The sequence below is a fragment of the Perca fluviatilis genome, chromosome 8 (genome assembly GCF_010015445.1).
Source record: "Perca fluviatilis chromosome 8, GENO_Pfluv_1.0, whole genome shotgun sequence".
Lineage (NCBI taxonomy): Eukaryota > Metazoa > Chordata > Actinopteri > Perciformes > Percidae > Perca > Perca fluviatilis.
Window position 1 is genome coordinate 28,519,058 of NC_053119.1, and position 24,545 is coordinate 28,543,602.

The 24,545-nt window shown below is 40.9% G+C and overlaps 1 protein-coding gene across 2 annotated transcripts; it reads right to left on the reverse strand.

The window, feature by feature from the left end:
- Positions 1-24,194, reverse strand: cracr2aa (calcium release activated channel regulator 2Aa). 2 transcript variants are annotated; one of them, XM_039809674.1, is made up of 18 exons: positions 24,050-24,194; positions 18,452-18,856; positions 16,318-16,429; positions 16,034-16,223; positions 14,669-14,815; positions 14,440-14,530; positions 14,203-14,298; positions 11,428-11,615; positions 10,649-10,720; positions 10,374-10,419; positions 10,081-10,169; positions 9,588-9,939; positions 6,916-7,048; positions 6,324-6,405; positions 4,928-5,042; positions 4,477-4,578; positions 2,670-2,746; positions 1-398 (listed from the first exon to the last, which is right to left on the reverse strand). In XM_039809674.1, the coding sequence occupies exons 2-18, from the start codon at positions 18,659-18,661 to the stop codon at positions 311-313; spliced, it is 2,190 nt and encodes a 729-aa protein (XP_039665608.1). In that variant the 5' UTR covers positions 18,662-18,856; positions 24,050-24,194; the 3' UTR covers positions 1-310. The 2 variants fall into 2 exon arrangements, with proteins under 2 accessions (XP_039665608.1, XP_039665609.1); XM_039809675.1 differs by lacking the exon at positions 24,050-24,194 and adding an exon at positions 23,953-24,024.
- Between the last annotated feature and the right edge of the window lie 351 nt (positions 24,195-24,545).

Consider the following 24,545-nt stretch of genomic DNA (forward strand, 5'->3'; position numbering starts at 1 on the left):
TTCCTCAAACTTTTCTTACACTCTCCTTCATATTATTATTATTTCACTATATCTCCACAATTTGAGGTTATTTTCAAACTACTTGGGTAAACGTAGAGAAGACAGTTTATAATAGTGCAATCACGTACAGTCCATCCATCCAGGTGTTGGGTTTACCCAGAGTGCCACGAAGAGGAAGACCGTGTGAGAAACAGTTGTGCTGACATTCAGAATAATGTATCCTTAGTGGTACATGTGGTCACACTGTCACACGGTGTATCTTAGTGAAGGGTAGTGCTACGCTGTGTGTGTGTGAGCGGTGTCCCAACTGTTAGCAGCAGGATCTCTTCTTCTCCGAGGGGCTGCTGAACAACTGCACCGTCTTCTCCTTCTCTCTGTCCTCCTGCTCTTTCAGAATTCTAGAAAGGGACATAATGAGACATGAACAAATGAACCAGTTCTGGTTCAGTCAGGAACAAGCTCGTCACAGATTGAACCATTGATTGCAACAAATGGAAACGCAGTTAATGCTTGGCGCTGATGGCTCTGCTCTTGATAATGCTCCCTGGACCAGCCAAGCAGCATGCTAAGCTGAATCAGGGAGCACCATGCAGAAAACGTATAATAATAATAATAATAATAATAATAATAATAATAATAATAATAATAATAATAATAATAATGATAATAATGCTGGGCAAGTTAATTGTTAGTTATTGCATTAACTCATTAATTAACGGTGACAATTATTTTATCGCGCATTAACGCAGTTTTTATTATTTCTTTTATTTTGTAAAAGTCTGTTGCTGACTGCTGCCACGCTTACAGGAACCTGAAAAGAAAAGAATTGGCGGATAAACAAAAAGCTTATTGCAGTGGCAATAATAAGCTTTAATTTTGTATTTGCTTTGATTACATTGTTTAAGTTGAGATTTACACTAAATATTTTATTTAACTGCTACTGTATAAACACAATGCTGATGTTAAGTGTTTGCAGAACAAATGTTATGGCACTTTCGTGCATATGGCAGAACATTTAAAATAAAATTGTGCTATACACTACTTTTGAATTCATTATTGGATTTTGCGTATAACAATGCGATTAATCAGGGAAATCATGCGATTAAAATTTAATCGTTGCCCAGCCCTAAATAATAGTAATCGTCAGAATAATAATAATAATAATAATAATAATAATAATAATAATAAGTTTATTTGATATAGCACCTTTTACAGACAAAGTCACAAAGTGCTTCCCATGATAAAAATGTAGGATCCAACAGAAAACAAGCCAGCAATAATAAATAGAAATATGGAAATGGAAAAACAATAGGACTCTGACATAGGAATTTTTTATTTTTTTTTCATCGCATAAACATCCCGCATATTCCATCGCAATTTTTAAGAAAACGTGCCGCAGAATCAAGAATTTTTGCCCGCAACAACAACTCTGCATTTCTCTGGAAGCACTGGGCTGTGATTGGTGTCTGATGGGAACGATAATTCAATCAGCGGGCGTATGACTTCCGTGTTCTGCATCAACCAACGCTGAGCTTAATCTGATGCTCCCAGTCGCTCGGAAAACGTGCACGTCCTTTGCAGCCGTTACTACTACGGTCTGCATCCATGCTTCAGTTCCGCTCGGTCTGTATCAGGTCTGTATGAACCCTGTAGGGGCTTTATTTCATGCTGGGGGATTAGTTTCACTGCGCATTTGTCATGTTGATGTGTATTAAATGCCGTTTTGCTGTATTGTCACAGCATGGAGCGATCCCTGAGAGTAGAACCATAATGTCAAGCAGTAAGAGAGATGAAGTGAAACACATTGCAGCACGTGTTTGTAAATTAAATATCGCTAGGATGTGCCTTATTTCAGTGAAGTAATTATCCCATTTTGAAACCGTTCAAGCAGATAGGTGGATACATCTTTAGTCTTAGGTTGCTTTTACACTTAAGCGGTTTTAACCGGACCGTTCCGGAGAGTTGGCTTCGTTTGGGGTGCTGTGAAAGCTCATTCCGACTCTGGCGCGGACCAAACAACTGAACTCTGGGCTGCTTAAAAGGGGGGGCCTCGGTTCGCTTCCAAGTGCACTTAAAGCTCGGTACACTTCAGGTGAGAACACGATCCGACCAAAATATAGGAAGTGGACCTAAAACTTCAACCTTGCACACAATTTTACAGACTTCTATATGATTTGAGGGATGATAACTTTCAGATCCACCGGCTATTATGACCACACACACCGCTGGTCGTCTGCGTGACAACACATCATCATCATCTCCTTCACTGGCCGTATGGTCAGCTGCTCACATTATTCGCCTTCATTTCAAATATTAGAAACACTAAAGAAAAAAAAAAACAAAAGAAAAAAAAACAAACAGAAACCCCAAGACGTTATAATTTTGGTGTTGCTCCATTATTTCTGAGACCAGGAAGTGAAGGCGAGTTTCACTCTGGATATTCTGTCCAATAAACAAGCGACCCTTTCGACAGTGTGACATTTGTTTACAATATTTTAGTTTGATAAAGTGCAGTTTGAGCATTAACCGAACCTAATGAAAAAAATGCTGCGATGTTGTGACTTTCCTCCCGAATTGCGCCGAGTCTACCGGACTATAGGTGTGAAAGCGACGTTACTGTGTTTCCCTGTCGCATGAACTCGCACGCTGAGGCCTTTACTTCTGCTCACCTGGCTAAATGAATCATGGACTCCACCACGTTGTGTCCGGAGCATGCGCTGCACTCATAGAAAATCATTTGGCAGTCCTGAAAAAGAGGCAGACACCTTTTGATCAGGGTTCAAGTCAAATCGCTACAAACAGCTGCAAAAGCAAAACACTTTTCTCTTGTAACATTAAGCTTTACATGGTCCTTTCCAGTCACCATAGAAACTACATTACACACCAGAGACTTAGCAACATGCCATCATGACTTTGCGTAAACATACACGCCACTTTCCTAAAGCCAAATGGCGTGTTATCTGTATGCATTTTGAGCTATCCACGTGTATGTCTACGCTGTATACAGCGGATGTAATCACACACACACACACACACACACACACACACACACACACACACACACACACACACACTATGTTGAGTGTTATCGTGAGAACGTGCTGTACTATCGCGAGAACGTCACACCAGCTAAAAAAAAAAAAAAAAAGGTTGGGTTTAGGAAAAGAACATTGGGAAAGGCTTTAGTAACACACAAAAAAAAAAGACAAAAACACGAGAAAAAAACCCGACAAAACACGACGGTGACCAACGTCACACGCTTAGGAAAACAATAAACGGTTGGGTTTAGGAAAGAAACAATGGGGAAGGCTTGAAAAAATAGTTAACAAGCAATATTGAAGCAATATTGTGGAAAGGGTTGAGGTGCCTTTGGAGGGCATTTGTTTTAAAAGGTGCGCAATTTCATTTTTTTCTCAAATCATAGGCATCTCTCCTCGATCTGCTAGCTGCCTGCCCCCCGAATACACGGTGAGAAAGCCCGGTCTCGAGAGACAACACAGGGGTCGTAAACGTCAAAAACAAAACACTAGGGGCACAGGATAGGCACCAAAATACAACAAACACGTTCCAGCCAATCACCGACGAGATGGCTGGGGGTTAGTGAGAGTCAGTCAGTCGTGACAGTTACAGAAACATGAGGGAAGGGGCGAGCTTGCTCCGTTTTGTTTTGAATTTACTTGGAGCGTCAACAGAAGGGACGTCATGCAGGAATGCATAGTGCACCTTTAAGGCGAGTTTACACCAAAAGTTTCACAACAATACGAGTTTACACTTTAAACTACTTCGAAAAACGGCGGTCTGCAACATTAAAACCTGCCAGTTTACGCCACTGCGACTGGACGAGACGGTGGATCGTAACTCTTCTTCTCTTTAGCGTTTCTTTGGGCAGCATTGCGTGGTGCAGCTCCGTGCTGCCTTCATGGGAACGGGACGTCAGAGTATCATCTTATATAAACTCCGTACTACCGCGTTATGAAGCGGTCTTGTCGTCCATATTAAACGTTAACATAATTTATCTTAAAAAGTCTATGAACATAGCTGTTGACCATTTTTTACATTCAATGATATGATTTTTGAGGATTTTTGATAACAATAGTACCAATAATAGGCCTAAAAACAATAATAATTAATTTATCATTAATATTAATCATTAATATTCAGGGCAATTTGCCTACATCTTATTTGATGGGGGGGCGGTAAGGGACCTGGATAATGGATGGGGGGCTGGTCCCAAAAAGGTTGAGAACCACTGGACTAGAGGAATAAAAACAAATAAGAAAGAGGATAATGAAAAAATTAAATAAAAAATAAAAAAATCATAGTCATACTGGAGATGCTTCTACATACAACTCTATTCAGTAATTAGTTTCTTCCCTTTATAAAAAAAAAAAAAAAAAAACCTTGTGGTCTGACGGGCTAGGCACTGATGTGTCCGTTAGGAGCCTTAAGCCTAGCGGATATAACAGACAAACAGACCTTGGCTAGTCTTTCGCCCACTTCTTTCTGAACTTGTCTCTCCATCTCCTTGTCCGTTTTGTTTCCCAAGAGCATGACCGGGATGTCCTCGCCGGCTCCCTCCTGTCAAAGAAGGAAAATCAAAAATCATACAGACTCAAAGAAACCGATCTTCAAAGAGTCCTTTGCAGTTCAAAGACCACCAGCTTCCCGGTTGCTATTGGCTCCCCAGTGGGGAAACCAGCCAGTGGTGTATAGAAGCGTCGCTGAAAAACAAATTCAGCAACTGACTTTTATTTGTCCTATAGCTTCTACATCATTACACTGTGAAATATGTATTCAACATTTACCCCAACTGCTGTAGGGAATCCGAATTAGAGCAACACCCAAAACATAGTAAAATGAGTAAAACCCAAACATTTGTTCGGTGGTATTTTCTGTGAAGAATGTAGGGTGACTGTTACGGTCTCACCTTTACACTTGTCAGCCACTGTCTGACAGCAGTGAAGCTCTGCTCGGCTGTGATGTCATACATCACGGCCACGCCGTCAGCCTTGCGAAAGAATTGCTTGGTGATGCTCCGATATCTGCAGGAGGAGAAGGGGAAGTAGACGAAAGGAGGAAGTGATGTGTGTGTTTTAACTAGTACTGGCTCAAAAATCCCTGGCTAACCCTGCATTTTCACAAGTTGCTAAAAAGAGAACTTGCTGAGGTGCATAACGTTCAAACATGTATTTCAACTTTCAAAAGGAAACTATTGATTCAATGGGACTTCTTAGAATTCAAATGCACTCTGAAAGAAAGCAGTGGTACACAGTAACCTTATCAAAGTGCCACAGCTGAAGCTGAAGTATTGTTGCAGTACTTTATAGAAACCCCTGAAAACGTGATTTGTGAAATTTTGGGGGGTCTCTAAAAATACTGACAATTGTGTCATTTTGACGTGCAGTTTCAGTTTTGTGTAATGTGATCATCGTGGATTATTATGTGTAAAACTGCAAAAATATCATTCATTCATGCATGACGGCGATTTAAACCTAATTCACTTCAATAAAAATAAAAATACATGCCATTCTTGTCATGAGCATCAAGGTGTGGCGGCGTTGCGGTGCAAATTCAACTCATGTTTAGTACATATTAACTCAAAGATTCGTAGAAAAAATATAAACGTTGGAGGCCATTATTCGGCGCGCAAAGTCCTTGAAATCCATTCTGCAGTTAGCATCATATAGCCATGGCAAAAAGAAAACAAGGCAGTTTAATTAATTTTGGTTTTACTAAGAAATTGTGTAGCGATGACGTTAATAGCACGACCGATTCACCTGCTGCAAGCCCTGTTGGCACGCCACCCACCGGGGTGACAACGCAAGAAGAAGCTGAAGAAATAATGTCCTCTCTGGCTGAAGATGATCCTAACCCCTCTCGCTCCTCTCTCTCCCGTTAAATTGGAACAGCCAACAATGGAGAGACTGGAAGAGCCCATATACATACATGGCTGTTTGTTAAGGATAGAAGGGGTGCGTCGCTACGGTCTAATTGAACGGAGGAATGATGGTATTCTTCGGTAGCCTGAGTAACTTTAACTGTTGTTCATGTGAAATCTCAAAGACGCTTTGCTTTGTTTATAGACTATTTGTGGCTGGCTGTTTGCGGTTTGACCTATCTTCTCCTGTCGATAAAGTATGATAGGGTAAATCCTGTAGTGCATACACTTGTAGCCGTTATGTATCTTTGTAATTAGTCATTGTAAGTCACAAGCGCACGACCCCCCCGTGGAAAAAAAAGTGGGCTCCCCCGAAGGCCACGGTATAGTTCGAACACTGAACGTTTCCAATGTGATGAGGTCTTTTCCCCCAGTGTTGCCTCACCTCTCCTGTCCTGCTGTATCCCACAACTGCAGTGCCACCTGGCTGTTGTCCACAGCTATTGTCTTTACACTGTAATCTATACCTGCACATAAACACACACACACACAAGAAAATGTTAGTCAGCACATTTGATTATTATTGTTAACTGTATACTGTTCCAACAGCACAGAACAAATGACTGTATACATACGTACTGATATGCAAATCTATACACTGACCTGAAAGGTAGCACATTTACACGTGATGTTTATATTAGGGAGAAAAAAAAAATGCTCAGAATGGAAGAAACTGATTGATCATGAATAGTAAAATTGGACTTTATTTATTTGAGAAAAAGCCATTTTATTGATCAATACAACAGCCACTGTGTTACTCTTAAACCATTCAAATACATATATTCTACATAGGCAAAACCAAATCTGTCTATATACAGTCTGTTAACCTGGCCTTTCTTTGCTGACACTGCTGTACTTAACATTTTTATCCAGTCCAAGCAAACACGTACAGGTCAACCACAAACAGGGCTGGGTGCATTTTGTTGCCTTTGCCCAAAGGAACTAACAAGGGTGTGTTTGCACTACACTGTACGTACCCACAGTGGCAGAAGTGCCAGAATGGAAGCTGTCGTCACAAAATCGCTTAAGGAGGGAGGTCTTTCCTACGCTGGAGTTCCCCACCAGGACGATCTTGAAGAAGCGGTCTGGCGGCGACGGACCACCTTCCTCCTGAAGAAACAAGATATGTTACAGTATATAAAAAAATATTAAAAGGATAATTATGGGATCTCGCTGTAAACAATTAGTTAAGTGGCTGACTCGTATAATGATCCCACGTAACTGATAAATTGAACAAACGTCTCCTTCCTAAATCCTTACAGTAATTGCATTCATGTATTCCTTAGTCTCGCATTGTCAGACCCAGGCCCGTATTAAGACAATGTGGTGCCCCTGGGCACTATACCTCAAAAGGCTTTCCCCCTGCCCAAAATATCAGACATAATCAAGGGGATTTCTCAAATATTAATTAACTTATCCAACTACATACAGTACAGGCCAAAAGTTCGGACACACCTTCTCATTCAAATGAGTTTCCTTTTTATTTTCATGACTATTTACATTGTAGATTCTCACTGAAGGCATCAAAACTATGAATGAACACATATGGAATTATGTACTTAACAAAAAAGTGTGAAATAACTGAAAACATGTCTTATATTTTAGATTCTTCAAAGTAGCCACCCTTTGCTTTTTTATTAATAAGGGAAAAAATTCCACTAATTAACCCTGACAAGGCACACCTGTGAAGTGAAAACCATTTCAGGTGACTACCTCATGAAGCTCATTGAGAGAACACCAAGGGTTTGCAGAGTTATCAAAAAAAGCAAAGGGTGGCTACTTTGAAGACTGTGGAAGCATAGCGTGCGCTATTACCGAACTCGCATAAACGGACGCAGCGCAAACTGCGCTAGTGTTAGTAAATCTAGCCCAGTATGTTTATATGGTCGGAATTAAACAACACAGACGGTGCGTTCACTCGCAGCTGCCGTTGTCGGAATTAAACAACAAAGACGGTGCATTCACTTAAAACAGGTAGCCTCGTGGTGCATTCACAGTATTTGTAAAATACCCTTTTCCCATCTGGGGTTCAACAGCAATTTACTGGTGAAATAAGTTATTGTTATTGTTATAGTTATTACATTATTATTAAATCTTTAATTTTGACCATGGCCTTAGCAATAAACAAGTACTGACTGTTGTTTACTACCCTATTTTTTTCTTCTTCTTCTTTTTTTTTTTTTACTTTATTGAAAAGTACCGGTTCAGGCACCGGCACCGTTTTAAAAGTATCGATTTAGCACCGGAATCGAAAAAAAAAAAAACGATACCCAACCCTAAGTGAGACTATCATTTTTTTCTAACATTTAAAATTTTACATTCATCATTATGATAATATATTAGAGATAATTAAACAGATATTAAACTGGCCACTTTTGATTATCGTTAAACCCCCCATCCCCCAAATGATACATTTTGCAAATACTTGTGGACCAACTCAACTCTGACAGATTGAGGAGGGGAATGATAGTGGTCATGTTATATTGATTTATTTATTATTTATTATTATTGTGAAATTAGTGTTCATAAACGAGTAATGTATGGTCTTTCAACAATTTCAATAATATAACAATTTACAGAAAATATTGTTAAAACTTGTGTCCTGTGGGGCCCCCCCCACTGGTTGTGAATGGTTGGTGCCCCTGGGGACTGGACCAAGTGCCCTTATGGATAATCTGGGCGTGGTCAGACCTTCCTCCACAGCCATGCGGAGGAGGGTCTGGCTAGTCCACACAGCATTCCGGGGTGGGAGGAAAAACGTGCTCTGGTTTATTGGCATTTCTTTAAACCAATCACAATTGTCATGGGCGGCGCTAAACTCCCGACGCAATAACGCTGCCTCTGGAAAATAGCCTCAGGAAGGAACTTGTTTTGGTGGAACGTGTACGTTCCAAAGTTGTTTTAGTCGTGCGACAGAAAACTCAGATTGGACAGACAGTCTAGCTAGCTGTCTGGATTTACCCTGCAGAGATCTGGGGAGCAGTTAACCATAGTCCTCATAAATCCAGAGTTTCGAAAGCAGAAGGGAACGGACATCTGGCAATCCCCTAAATGAATCGTTGTCGATATAGACTCTGTATTCCTTAAAAAGGTCCCATTGCGTGACTATTTCTCTTTATGAGATTTTTTAACATTAATATGCCCCCAGCCTGCCTATTGTCCCCCAGTGGCTAGAAATGGCGATAGGTGTAAACCGAGCCCTGGGTATCCTGCTCTGCCTTTGAGAAAATGAAAGCTCAGATGGCCCGATCTGGAATCTTCTCCTTATGAGGTCATAAGGAGCAAGATTACCTCCCCTTTCTCTGCTTTGCCCACCCAGAGAATTTGGTCCACCCATGAGAGAGAGACATCATGGCTTTCAAACAAGCCCCCTCCCCCCCACCCCCTCTCCTCCTCAATAGCTCCAGACACAGAAATGGCACATACTAAGGAAAGCTCATTGTGGGACTGGCTCTAGTGGCTGTAATTCTGCACCAAGGCTGAATTTTGGGAAAAAGACTTCAGATACAGTATTAGGGGACCACTAAGGTCTATATAAAAGCATCCAAAGAGCACTATGTCATGGGACCTTTAAATGCTGATCACATAGTTAAAAGGTTAGTCTTTGTCAGGCTTTCTTTAGATACAGTATATAACTGGATGTGCTTACATGTATGCTGGTCTCCTTGCCAACAGGCTGAACCCTCGGAGATGTGGGGGTTTCCCTTTTCTCCACATCTCCCTTCGACTTCTGCTGCTGGGCAGAAGACGCACACAGGCAAATATCGCTCATCACCAAGTCTATATCCTCCTCATTGTCGGAGGAATCCTCTCCTTCACTACACTCCTGCAGTGGGCTTTGGGACTGGCAGTCGTTCTGGAGCAAGTGTGGGAGGTGGTCCTCCTCAATGGAGATGATCCTCTGGAGGTGCCCTCTGGTTTCCGCCAGGCTAAAGGGCTGGCCTGAGCCATTGGCTAGGTTGTGTCTCACAGAGCTGGGGGTCAGCTCCTCCTCATCCTCACTGGTGATACAAAGTACCATTATAGCCCACACTACAGTGCTAATGGAAACAACACAGATCCAACACAGGAACAGAACATCTACTGCACAAACTGTGGCAAAGTCTAATGACGTGTGAATGGGTCACTTGGTGATGGTTTACCTTCTGAAGACATTTGGGTTGGCGCGTTTCACAACATTGACCAAAGGCCTCTGCTTCAAATGTGCTGTTGTCTTAGAATTCTTTGGATTCTGCAGAAAGGAAGATTTTTTTATTCATATTGCAGCATGAGATTCAGTGTTCCATCTAACTTTTGGGGCGGCAATTCCGGGCTTCTGGTTGTCACTTACATCCCGTTTTCTATTTCTCTAATCTTTTATAAGAAGACATATGAAGAGGGGACACGGACATTTAAACAATAGTGCATTAATCCCGCTATAATAAACAGTGCATACCTGATTGCATATGTCCTTTTCATCTCGTAAGTGTTTGTTCATTTCCCTGGATACAACAAAGAAATAAAGAGAACGTGAGAACCTGAAGTCTATTCATAAGATTGAAATTTTACACAAGTTTTAATATTGTGTACCTGGCTGAAGCCATTATTAGTTTGAACGCCTAGCCTCGTTTGTTTTGTAAATTGACAAATTAATAAATAAATGATTTCAAATCATTAGGTCAAATTTTTGTCTAGGGTGGGGCCAGAACAGCTGCTCCTCTAGATCCATACCTCAGAAGGTCCAGTTGTTTGAGGAGGCTGGCTCGCTCTCGCTGCAGTCCCTCGGTCAGTCTGTATATTTCACTGTGTTGGACAACAATGCATCCTTTATTACAAATACTTTATGACCAAACATACACAGTATGCGCTGTGGTTACACTTTTATTAAAAAAAAAAAAAATATGACCCAGCGCAAAGAAAGGCAAAATGAGTTTGACTAGAGTGAGTGTATATGGCACAGACACCGTGTCTTTTGTTGTTTACTTTCTATAAGATACAGTATCACAGCATTTGAAACATAAGACTTTATGACAGACAATTTTGTAATTGCGAAGGAAATTTAGGATTTAAATAGAATTCATTTAATTTAAATAGATTTAATAGAATGTAGATGCGCAGTATATAAGAATAAACATTAGTGGAATCAGCTTAATAATCAAGATACACGAAAATAATTGTGGGTCAAAGCAACTCGACTGCCATTATTGCTATGTCTGTCAGCATCTATTTGTGGAATGTATGGAGAGTTAACAACTATCAAAGTCAAATTCCTTGTGTATGCAAGTATACTTCGCCAATAAAAACTGATTCTGATTCTGTTTGATGAAAGCATAGAGATCCAAATTTGTGAAAGTCGGTTGGTATACAGGCTGGTTAGTACAGGCTTACAAATATGTGTTCATTGACAGACTAAATTGAAGTCTACATCACGTCGGCGTGTTTTACTGCCTCTCCATTTGTCTGTAGCAAAAACAATGTGATTGCATAGAGTAAGAAGAGCTACCACTCACATCTCCTTCTCCTCGTGAAGCTGTGTGGCCTGCTCCTGCAGCAGACTCAGCTGGTCCTGGGCCAAGGCCAGCTCCTGGCTGGTGTGGTCCAGCTCCCGCGCCAACTCCTCATTCGTGTGCTTCAGCTTCACGTTCTCCACCTTGGCCACGTGTTGTTCACTTTGAAGCTCCTGGCACTGATGCTCCAACTGGAGTCCAAAAAAAAAAAAGAAACTCGTAAAGATACTTTGGGATTTCCTAGGTTCAGATCAGGGGTCTTCCAATGTTTTTTAGGCCAAGGACCCCTAACCTGAAAGAGAGATGAGCAGGGACCCCCCTACATACAGTATATTGTATACAAATAAGTTGCATAATAAACTGGGCCTAAAATAACATGTAGGGTGGCCTAAAGCCTACACACCCCCTTATTTGGGGCCCTACAATACTAAGCTATTAAAACAATAATTATTTACATGTTCATATATCATCATGTTTTAATGTCAAACACAGGGAATCCATAAGCTCAACTGATGGCTACCATAGTGGCTACCTTACAGGCCAGTAACTGTATCATCAATGTTATTGAGGTTGTTGTTTTTGAGGAATAGGCCAATTTATCTTTGCTAACAATATGTATTCATGTTAATATTTATTTAGACATTTACTTTTTTTTTTGGGGGCGTTCAAAAAAGTATTAAACAATAATTTGCTGCCCCCGTGCAATGACTGAGGACCCCCCAGGGTTTGTAGACCCCCCGTTGAAGATCACTGGTTTAGATCAAATGTGTGTCGGGTTGCTTCCCACAAGGATTGGTCCATTTATTGAGGCAGTACTGACCTTTCATTAAACGTTACTGAACCACGTGTCCCTCTCTGATCACATCAACATAACTACAAACAAACAAACAAACAAACAAACAAACAATCTCTAACACTACATTTAGGAAGATAAAAATGTCTGACTTTAGCGACTCCTAGTGGTGCACATTTACACAATCTAGTCTTTAGCTCCAAACATGCATGGCTATTAAATGTACGGTAGTCTTGTTTTGCCAGACCTTCCTCCACAGCGCTGCGGAGGAGGGTCTGGCTAGTCCACACAGCATTCCGGGATGGGAGAAAAACGTGCTCTGCCTTATTGGCATTTCTTTAAACCAATCACAATCGTCCGCACGGAGTAGCCGCAAAATAGCCTCGGGAAGGAACTTGTTTTGGTGGAACGTGTACGTTCTAGGGCTGGGCGATATGGAGAAAATCAAATATCATGATATTTTTGACCAAATACCTCGATATCGATACCGCAATGATATTGTAGTGTTGACTATTGGTGCTTTCACAACATATTTACACAATGAGATTTTTGATAAATAATCATCAGTAATGTGGATATAATGACTAAGTGGGTAAAGGCAAATAATAGAACAGTTACAACAGTCTGGTAAGTTCAGAAAATGACATCACTTTACTGTAATGCAGCCTTTAAAACCAGGAAAAGACAACACTTACCATATTACAATATCACGATATCCAAAATCTAAGTCTCTATCTAGTCTCATATGACGATATCTATATAATATTGATATATTGCCCAGCTCTAGTACGTTCAAAAGTTGTTTTAGTCGTGCAACAGAAAACTCAGATTGGACAGATAGTCTAGCTAGCTGTCTGGATTTACCCTGCAGAGATCTGAGGAGCAGTTAACCATAGTCCTCATAAATCCACCAGAGTTTAAAATTACAACACAAAGAAAGCGGAAGGTAACGGACATCAGGTCTCTCTCTCGCTCTCTCTCTCTCTTAATACTTATTATGTCTTATATTGTGGCAGGAGAAGACCTATTTAGCTGCTAGCCATGCCGTGTTTTTATCTTCCCCTAATAAAAAAGGAAGCCTTTTGTCCTTGATAGGTAGTGAAGCCTGGTATATATTTATATGTATATTAACAGATTTCAGTTAAAATACAAAATTTAGCTTGGATATTAAAGTTATTCTAAGAGAACTTATGCTGTAAATTGCAGAAGCAAGCAAAATTGTATGGCAAAAATATAGTGGTCAAACTCCCGGCTGTTATGTTATACATCCATGGTGACAAGGCATATATTGAAAGATCAATTTGGGGATTTTATTAATCTATCGATTTTAATTGGAGAATTGATTATTTTAACCCATAAGATTAATAATTTGACACAGAATTTTGATTTGAAAAAAAAAATGGTCCTCCAGAGTCTATGATCTGAACTGCTCCTAGCAACGGTCTGTTATTCAGAAATAACAGTGTTCAGAAATAACAGACCGTAGAATGAGTACTCAACAGAGCTGTGTAATAAAAGGAGGTTCTGACAACCTGTACCTTTCTGTTCTTTACATGAGACTGCACTACCTAACAGGCACAGTCATACTGTAGTCTGGGGAATAAACTAAGTCATCCACTTAGCAAAACTCCGTATCACTAAACACTTCACATTCTCATGAACATTATGTACTCGACAAATTGTACAATATCTCTTGCGTGTTTGAACATGTGAAAACAAATGTATGTTTGGGGCACAGAGACCTATAACTGTGTTGTGTGATGATAGCTGAATGTGTGCGTTTATGGTAGAGTGGCACTAAATAACTTTATTAGCTCCTTTACAGCATTCTGTTCCTCTGTCATTTTTGTTTAAGGTGTCTCCCATGTGTTGCTGCTCAGACAGCTGAATTTCCCTATGGGATAACTGAAGTGACAAAGTGCGTGTATGAAGGGTTTCTCAGAGACAGTGGCTACTGCAGTGCACTTTCCCGCACTTTCACTCACCCTTCTCTGCTTCTGAAAGAGCTGATCCAGCTCTTTCTCCTTAGTGGACAGCTGCAGCTCCAGGTCTTGACTGCGAGACAGAAAGCGCGCGTAGTCCTTTAGTGCGGCGATAGAAGAGGAAAGGCAGGAAGACAAAGTGCAAGGTGATGAGGAGGAAGAAGAAGATGTACAGTATGTGATCGATTTCGCAACAAAAGAAAATACACTTGTTTGACTGTATCACTAATAGGTTTGTACCTGCAGCACAATCCTGTCTTTTTCAGTTTTTATTTGCTGCTCCATTTCCACATAAAGGCGCTGGATCTCATCATCGTGTGTTGCTGCTTTCCTGTATGGATCAAATTCAGATGCGATGATGTGCCATGTACGGTGTGTACCTCACACAGTGTGTGTGAAACAGCCACCCAGAACACAATTTTAACTCAAAGTATGGTATGAAAAAAGTCTACCCCCACCCGCCGCTGACCTTTCGAGAGCGCTCTCCATCGCCCTCTTCTCCTGGTTGGCCTCTATGATCTGGGAAGTCACTCTGGCCAGGAAGTCCTCAAAATTGGATAAAAGGTGAGGCTCATCTCGCCGCACCTGGGCCCATAAACTGCGCACCTCAGCAGCACTGGACAGAATGAAGAAAGCACTGTCAATTTCTTAAAATGACATTTGCAGTCTTTGTCGTGAGGTTTCACAAGAACTGCACTATTCTTTTTTTAGAAGATAAATAGGAGGGAAAAAAATGTCAAGGACATGGGGGTGGAAATTCTAGCACAGCAACACATAAACATGCATAGAGGCAGCAACTCAGGTACCAGATCATTGTGGGGGTTTTTTTTCTTCTTTTTTATAAAGGACATGATGTTCTTTGCCTTGAAAAATCCATGTACTATTGCTGCAAAAAAAAAAAAAATTCTGAACTTATTCCATAAGTGGTTGTTTGAATGCTTTTGTGTGATCCAGGCTCTGCAGCTAACGCACTGACGAGACAGCAAGATTGAAACACCGAATATAAACAATGATATAGGTACTGAAATGTGCATTCATATCAGTAGTGAGACAATCAAACCAGAGTGATGACAGAAATGTTATACCTATGTAATCAGACAACAATGGCATGTGCCTGTAAGCTATGAGAAGTTGAGGGAAGTTAAACAATTCCCCGGAAGACTCTTCAACAGTTTCAAATACGTATCCTTAAACTCTGGCCAACGTCAAAATCAGTTAGTGCTGCACAAACTGATCTGATCTTAAATGTCAACTCGAGCCAACCAGGTAGGCGGAAGCCAATAGGATGGGTAAATCTGGCATCCACCTCCACCACTGTGGACTTTTATTGAGTTAGAGTTGTTTGCTAAAGGTGAGTCTAGTCATGCATTTCATAAGATCCTGTCATTAGCCAGTCTCTTTTAATCGAACAACGCAACGTCTAAACTGACCTCAACAGGAGTTACTAAAGCTCATTAAATATTGAGAAAGTTCATGATTAATTCTGAGGCGGTAGTGAAGGCTTTTTAAGTGTGACTGTTTAAACACTACATTGCTATGTTTTAAAAAAAAAAAAAAAAAACCCATTAAACTAGACTATGATATTCAAGCAGAAGCAATCTCACTCTGATACAGAGAGCCAGAGCACAGATTGCTCAGAGAGGGAGCACAGGAACAGCTTTGCTTGAGAGTGGAAACTTCCAACTGGTCTTGTTTGCAAAGTTTGCACAGCTGATTGTAGTCTCAGGCTAAGTTCACCTTAAAAAAACGTAGCGTAGACTCAAAGCAGCCGTTAACAAAAGTGAGCAAAGATATGACGTGGGAACCAAACAAGAACACACAGTGCAGTACTCACTCCTCAAAGACACTGTTGGCTCCGAGGTTTTCCATGAGCATGCAAAAGTGTTTCTCCTCCTCATCCTCGTCTTCTCTTGCCCGGCTCTCCTCCCACTGGGTCTGGTACAGGACCTCGGTCGGGCTTTTACGGGGGTTCTTCTCCGCCATGCCTTCTTCTACAGAAATCTTCTGACCGGATAAAAACTCAACTAGAAAAAACAGGTGCACAATCGAAACATCAGACTACACCTACTGATGATAGCAGCATTGTTTTAAGTGGAAAGAAACAGTCTGAAAACGTACTAAAGCCGGAGGAGAACTCTTCGAGGGTGAGGTATTCGTTGCCGTCGGAATCAAGGGTATCAAACACATTTTCCAACTCCTCCGCACTGAGAGGGAGCTCAGTGTTCAGCCTCTATTTAAAAAAATAAATTAATTAAAAATATAAGGAGAAAATGAAAGACAAAACACAGCTGCTATTGGCAAGAACAAAGCCTCAAGGGCATTAAAAATACTGTAGCTATAACAACAGCTTCTTCAGACATATAAGGACAGTCATTAGTGCGGTGGCTACGGAACAGTTGGTGGTTCTTCGCAGTTATTTTTACCAGTCAGAATTAGACTAAAATTAGCCAAGACGAGACACAGGACGCAACTTATATTTCAATTAGCCTCGTTCTCATTCTTATTCTAACCGGAACATGGTCAATGGACTTGCATCATCTTCAGCAACACAGTGCTTCACACTGATACAGTTAAAACACATTAACACCTGGAATCTTCCCAGTGCAGCTACAGTACAGTCTTCAATCATTGACCACTGGGCAACTCCATAGGAACAGAGGTTGGTTCAAGTGAGACTGTCAATATTTTAAGTAGACTAAGATACTATTTGAGAGGGGAGGACAGCTGCTCCTTAAAAAGGTCAAATGTGTGGGAATTTCTCCCATCTAGCGTTGAGATCATATATCGCAATCAACTCTCTCGCGCCACGCAGTTCAAAGTACGTATTACAGCTACGGTAGCCTTCACGCTTCAAAAAGTTGGTCTCTTGCTCTTTTCAATATCCTAAAGAAGAAGACTCCAGATTTGGATTTTGAATACGTGTGGTCCTCCATGTTTCCTTCTTCAAACTTGCCGGGGCCGGGAAGCTACGATACCCGTTAGCAGCATTAGCAGCGCCTGTGAGTTTATCATGTGACAGCGAAAACGCAAAAGGCGGAGCAGTATGTCCTGTATGTCCCTTACTGGCTAACGTATTTCAAGAAGGCGCATGAATATGGAGCGTCTACCCCAGTTCATGCAAATGCAAATGTAAAATTTCAAGCCAATAGGAATACCTGGAATTGATGGTGGTGGTAAATATTCATGAAAAAGTTTGTGAACGGGCAACAGAGATTTTGATAATGAACAACTAAACAGGTTACACTGGACCTTTAACTAAAGGGTTAATCCAAAAAGGGACATGATAGAGAGAGAACCTCCCAAAAAAACCTTGACTGACCATGACAGTAATTGCTGGATCGTTTACGAGGAAAGCCAACACAGCCACACCTCTGTAAGCAGCTCGGGTTTTATGCCGTGTTTACACTGCTGCAAATGTTGACTGAGGTGACCCGCGTACTTTTAAGCTGTGAAAATACTGTGTCAAAAGTGCACATAAATGTAGGCAGCGCCACTCATTTGCCTTGTTAGATCATCTGCAACCTTTGACCAATGTATGGAAAGTGTTAAACAAATAACTAACAGTAACAAGCGCTACTTTTAAGTACTGATTTTACTCTTCATTACAGACGCTCGTATTAAATAGAAGCGAGAAGGACCGGACCTCTGTCCTTGCTCGCCATCTAATTTCCAAGCCATTATCATAAACACCAGATCAAAGCTTCCCCGCTGTGTATTTATGCTCCTCGGAGCGAGAGCCTACAAGTGCTTCATCAAAGGATTAGCCACTGCAGGGATGAATATCCGAGTGGCGAGTGAATCTGCACAATAATGGGAGTGGAGGAGTTGCATGACAAAGCTTCCGCCTGGCTCTCTGTGTCTCCGTCTCTTTTATGCCGCTTTCAGTAATGTCCCATCGGTGTCCTGCTCGGCATCATGAATAAGTGCACAGACCGCCCCTGCGTTGTACGCTCATTCGTGATGAATAAAGAGTTATCTCTAAAACAAAAATAACTAAAATGTGAATGTGATGCTCTGTACACTGTGGATGCTAAAAAAAGAAAGAAAATTGGTCCAAACAGCACTGATACTTTGACATTTAGGTGTTCCCACAAGTTGGTAACAATGTGTTTCTATTATTTTCTGTAGCAGTAAGCCCATCAATGAAATCTAAGCTACCGTGACATCATTTAAGTTCTTTAATTTGTATTACTTTCATGCAACCAAGGTGAGTCTTCACCCCCACGTTACACCCTTGTACCAGCTTCCTTACCTGCATGTCACGTCGGGTGATGAAGCCCTTGTTTTCCATGTCACACATCTGGAAGAACTCGTGGGTTTTCTCCACGATAGTGTTTTGTCCCACGTCCAAGTTCTCGCGCTTGCCCGCCTCGCCGCTGCTTCCTTGCCTTTGCCGCGCAGTTCGGGCCACGGCGGTGGCCGTGGTGATGGTGGCGGCACAGGGAGCAGGAAAAGCTGCCATGGTACTTGTGATGTCTGTTGATTTGAGAGAGTTTCCCCCGCGCCCTTCACACGAGCCAGGTACAGTACGGACCGAGGTGCGGAGGCAAGAGATCCCGGAGAAGTCGAGCTTCAGGCTGCTCGAGCATCAGAGGCTCTCGCCAATGTCACAGACTGTCATCTCTTAGCAACCGCCTCTTTAATTAGTCGAGGAAACCTAGGCGAGAGAGACACGAGAGTCTTCTGTTAAAAATAAGCACAGATCCTTGCCCAATACAATTTGTTAAAAAAAATATATATATATGTCAGTCAAATCAAATCACATTTATTAATTGTGTAAAATCACCATTAGACATGGTCTCAGTGCACTTTACAATTGAGGGAACACAGAAATAACAGACAGCAACAAAACAACTGAACAGCATTAAAGCAGTAATAATAAACCATACAAAACCAGCAACATAAGACAATGGGTGAAAAAGGCTTGTTTGTGAAGGACGCAGAAAGGATGGTGTGTTACGGTTGGCTATAATAAAATGAGTAGAGGTGGGTTTTCAATTTTAAAATTTTAAATGTCAACTGAGTGGGACGCTATTCCACAAATGAGGGGCACAGTAGGAGAATGCTCTATAACCAACTGATCTTTTGTTTAATATAAATGTATGACCTGCATCAAAAACATGTTACTGTGCCGAGTGTAGTCTAGTATAGAAAAGGTAGTGTTTTTTTAATCTGATAAATCAGAAAGAGACTTCAAAAGAGGATATCGTCGTCATCATCATATAACAACACACGCATTGAAAAGGAACATACTTAAGAGACTTTGATTAGCACGTGTGGCTGACTTTCAATTCACTTTGTAATTATGTTATATTAAACAGCCAGCGAGCGTCATTATGTAAACCTTTATGTTTGATAGTGTTCTTTCTCGCTCATTCTGCCATCTCTCGCAAACATTTTCCGTTTCATTTGCATTTAGTTGTGCATTTGTTAAACATGGCCCACTGCGTGCTGTACACCTAAAAGAACTGCTGCTCTTCTGCTTTACTTCAGGGATGGTGGCTTTTGCTGAGACTAATGTCATCTGACAAGCGAAGCCAAAACTGAAAAGAAAAGTTGTGGTATGACGAGGACGGGCCTTGTCTGCCTGGAAGTATTGACTGATATAACTCACTTAGTGGTGGGTTTCATGGGGACTGTACTTCTATGTGCACTGGTTTGGAAGACTGCCTTCCGGAGGCTGGTGTGCACCATAAGTTGGCTCAGTCGATTCATGAACAAGAGCATCAGACTCTCTGTGTGTGTGTGTGTGTGTGTGTGTGTGTGTGTGTGTGTGTGTGTGTGTGTGTGTGTGTGTGTGTGTGTGTGTGTGTGTGTGTGTGTGTGTGTGTGTGTGTGTGTGTGTTGATCTACGCAAATATAGACATGTGGGACTGGTACAAGTTAAACAGACTGTAAAAAAACTAGACGTGCATGTAGGCAGGTAGAAGGACAGAGGAGAATGCAGGGTGAGAGACATAATACACATACTCCTTCTAAATCGAGTACCGGCACGAATAGAATCTATATTAGTAGCTCATACTCACTCACTTAGAAGCTCACTCAAGCCTTTTTAATTGATACACTTAATCTGAAATTGATTTTACTGTCCACATCGCATACTGAATATATACACTGGACCTTATCGAACATTTGGTTTTCAGTGATTTACTTCAAAAATGCATGTAAACATTTTATTCAACATTTTCTACGGAGTGGCATGTTCTTTGTGAAATATTTTGCCATTTGTGAATATGTCATGCTTGGAAGTTTGAGTCTAAACATTGTGCAAGATATTGCAAGCATGACAATACATCACCACTCACCAGTAAAGTCACCAAGCCCACAGTGAGCAACAGACAAAGCTTACGCCTGACAGAGGAAATAAGAAAAGGAAGTAAAAGGTGACTTGGTGTTTTGTTAGGAGTGATGTAGTGTTTTTTTCCTCGGATGTACGAGAAATGCATGCTATTGTCAGGTTCGTGGCTCCGTTAAAACTTGGTTAAGTGTGTTGACAGACAAGAAAAACACTCGGATGGCTTTTGCCAACATGCATGCTTCTACACAGATACTTAACAGTATTATGTAATGGAAAGACATGTTGTCCAATGACCACATCTGGCACATGTTTAAACACTAAATTGCAGTCAATAAGTTTAGGGAATTTGTACCGAATCTTAAAGTTTTATGTCGTTTTCCTAAGATCTCACTTTTAAATGCTGGAGCTTACTGCTTTGCATACAGTTACCTTATCTCTTTTAGGGTTTGATATGGAACAGCTGTTAGCTATCAGCGCAATAGCACTTACTACCAGTTAAGCAAATTAAGGTAAACCAGAAACTAAAACTCTGTTTAAAGTAACACAAAAGAAGCGTAAACATTCATGGAACAGTCTGATAGAGAGAGAGATAGAGATATATAGATAGAGATATATATATATGAACATCCTGACAGAAGATTGTGCACCTATAGTCCCAAATAGTCACTACATTCTACATGCAAATAAGATTCTGTGTGTTCAACAGATGCAAGTTTCTGTTGCCTACAGAGGTCACACAATGCTCATAAAGCTACATATTAAGAACACATTGTGGTCAGGGCTACAGAGAGACACATTTACTGCGTGGTCTATAGTCGTGGCCACAACGAAAGACGCCCCTTTTGTTTCTTTTGCATCAACTTCTGTGTTTCCCCCAGTGTATTGCAAGCCTGGTGGCCCACTAGGCCTAAGCCACTGGGAATTCTTTTTTAATGTATTGTAAAGCAACACTAGAGAACTTTTTGTAACTTAAAATAATGTTTCCAAAATCGTTTCAGTGGTTCATCAACTCCTAACAGGGTAAACGGCACTTCTGCACTCGCTTTGCGGCTCTCTACCGGCTATAACCGCACTATGAAAGTTTGCCAGATCGGGTAGCGGATCTGTAGATCGAATGAGACATAATGGACACAATTCCGCTTCCAACCTGTAGGGGGACCAAAGCCGGAAAAGTTCTCTAGTGTTGCTTTAAGACATTTTTTTTAATACTCAGTTGGAAACTTAGACAGTCATATTTTCAAATTTCCAGTTAGCTTTTAAAACTCACATAACGTAAGATAATGTATGGAATCTGTCTGATAGCTTTTTAAATTCAGAATGTCACAAATCCGTCCATGATTCTGTGATCACAAAGGCTATTGGGCTCTACATAGCTCTGGGAAGTTTACTCCCCAGAGTCCTTATGTTTTGTTTTTTTTCGCCCAGCATATTTCCTTGGATTAGGATAGCAACAAGATGTTGGTTGCAGCTGTCGCCATGGTCCCGCTGCACTCCCTGCCACACCCTGCTACGCTCTTTTGTGCCCTGCTGCGTCCTGCTGACGCCTGCTGCGTCCTGCTACATCCAGGTATGCTCTGCTGTGCCACGGTACATCCTGTAACGCCCTGCGGTGCCCTGCTATGACATGAACTACTACGACTACCATTTGTAGTCACTGTTCCATTATCTTTATGGTGACTTTAATTTCCACTGTTAATCACATCCCCAACCGGCACCGTCAGACACCGCCTACCAAGAGCCTGGGTCTGCAGAGGTTTCTTCCAAAAGGGGAGTTTTTCCTCGCCACTGTCACACTGTTGCACTAAATGCTTGCTCTTGGGGGAATTACTAGAATTGTTGGGGCTTTGTAAACTATAGAGTGTGGTCTAGACCTACTCCATCTGTAAAGTGTCTCGTGATAACTCTTGTTATGATTCAATACTATAAATAAAATTGAATTACAGTGATGCTGCCATCAGTCTGTGACTGGCCCCAAAGACACTTGCCAACGGGCTAAAAAACTTTTCTCGGGGAAACCCTGAACTTAAAAAAAGGTCATTCTTGCCTAAGTCACTATCATCAAAAAAAATAATAAATCGTATGATTTAAAAGAAAAAAGAAAAAGCCACAATCAAAAATGTCAACCTATGATTTATGTGGCACAGGTCTAAAAGAGGCACAAATAAGGATAGGCCTTGACAAGATTTACAAAACTACTGAGTAGGCTACATCTAGCTGCAATATCTTACTGGACTATATTACAGGATTCATTTCCAAAAAAAAAACCCCGAAAAATGTGCACAGATTAAATTAAAGTTGGTTTTAAGTGTCTTTGGTGACAAATGCGATTGAGAACGAAACACAGTGGAAGGTTTTGCAGCATGCTGCTTGTTTCTCTCTTTGTTTTTTTCCTCCTAAAAGTAATAATTCAAAAACTACAATAAAAGATGTAGCTGCTCTAATGCCTGTGTCTGGACCTTTTTCACAGCGGACATTTTTGACTTGTCATAGTAGGAAAAACACAGCTGAAATTGATAACCTTAACGATGGCTCAATTCCATCAAGTGTCCCAGTAAGATATTTCAGTGAGTCAGCATGTACAATACCAGGGTCTCTCCTAAGTGGAATGCAGCCATCATTAATGGTTTTTAATACACCTGTGCTTTTCCTACTATGACATGTCAACATGTCTGCCGTGAAAAAGGTCTCTAGAACCTATCTTTAAAAAGAAAAGAAAAAAAAAATGTGTCCATGCTGTTTAACAGTTTCTAATTACATGGCTGCACTTTCTGACGATCCCTAACTTCAATGAGTGTTTCGGTTTTCATAGAATTATGGCTATGCTATGCTATGTTATTGCAGGCCATATGGCCTGCAATAACAGTGCGACTAGCACAGCACAACGAATCTGGCGAGGGATACTGTTCAAAAGTTTTACCTAATATTACCTAAATATTGTGTGTGACACGCTGGGAGTAGGCATTTCAGGTTTTAACAAGTAACTTCAAGTCGTCAAATTCACTTCATCTTCCTGGAGTGAGGTCACGACCATTTCCCACGTATACCAACAATCATCTGCAGCTACTACGTTGTCTTTGAGGAACTGCAATTTGCCTGTCATTGTTAAGTAACAGTGTATTTGACGGTTAACTGTCAAATACTTAATTGTTACAACAGAAATGTCGTACAAAATCCCAATACGAAATGTTAGACACAATGCCAGTAAAAGAGGGGAGGCTTGGGATAAGCAAAACAATAGCCAGCTATAGCTACGTTAGGGCAGACAACAGGTTCTAATTTAACAACACGTGTAACAAGGTAAAAAACATTTACTTCCTACCCTGTAGCCACACTTTCTTTTATTGTGCAACTTCCTGTGATAGAAAAAGTCTCATTGACACTGTACTAAATAAACTTTTTGCATAAACTAAATTAACGTTAGGAAACATCCAGTAAGATAATAGCTGTAACATTACCGTTAGGCTAACAGCACCAGCAAAGAGCAGACTTTTAACGCTACTAACGTAACGTCAGTAAGCGGACTGTATGGGAACAAAAGTTAACGTTACGTACCGGTGAATGAAAAGTGAGACAGGTTGGAGGAATTCATTGTCTCCGTTGGTACTCCGTATCAGCCTTATCCGCTTGTAGTTAACCTCACTGTTTACAAGTCAACCGGTGTGAGTGCAGGAATTTGACTGAGCACTGACTGACTGGGGCAAACTGAAGGGAGGGACTTCAACAAAGTCATCGTTGGTAACCATAGCAACACTCTAGGAAGTCAACACGCAGGCAGCAAGACGCTTTTTTTTCTTTTTCTTTTTTTATCTTCTCTTCGTCAGTAGAAAACTTTTCTCCGCCGCATGTCAGGAATGGTAGAAAACAACTGCACGTTGTTTCTTTCATTAATGTTTGAATATTAATCTCAAAATGAATTTGTGGAGGTAGGCTATTTATTTGTTAGAGGATAACTGATTAGGCTAAAATGTGACATACATTGCTTCATTATTTTCTCAATTAAAAACACAGTGGATATGAAGGCCTGTATGTATTTCTGTTTTTTTTCTGT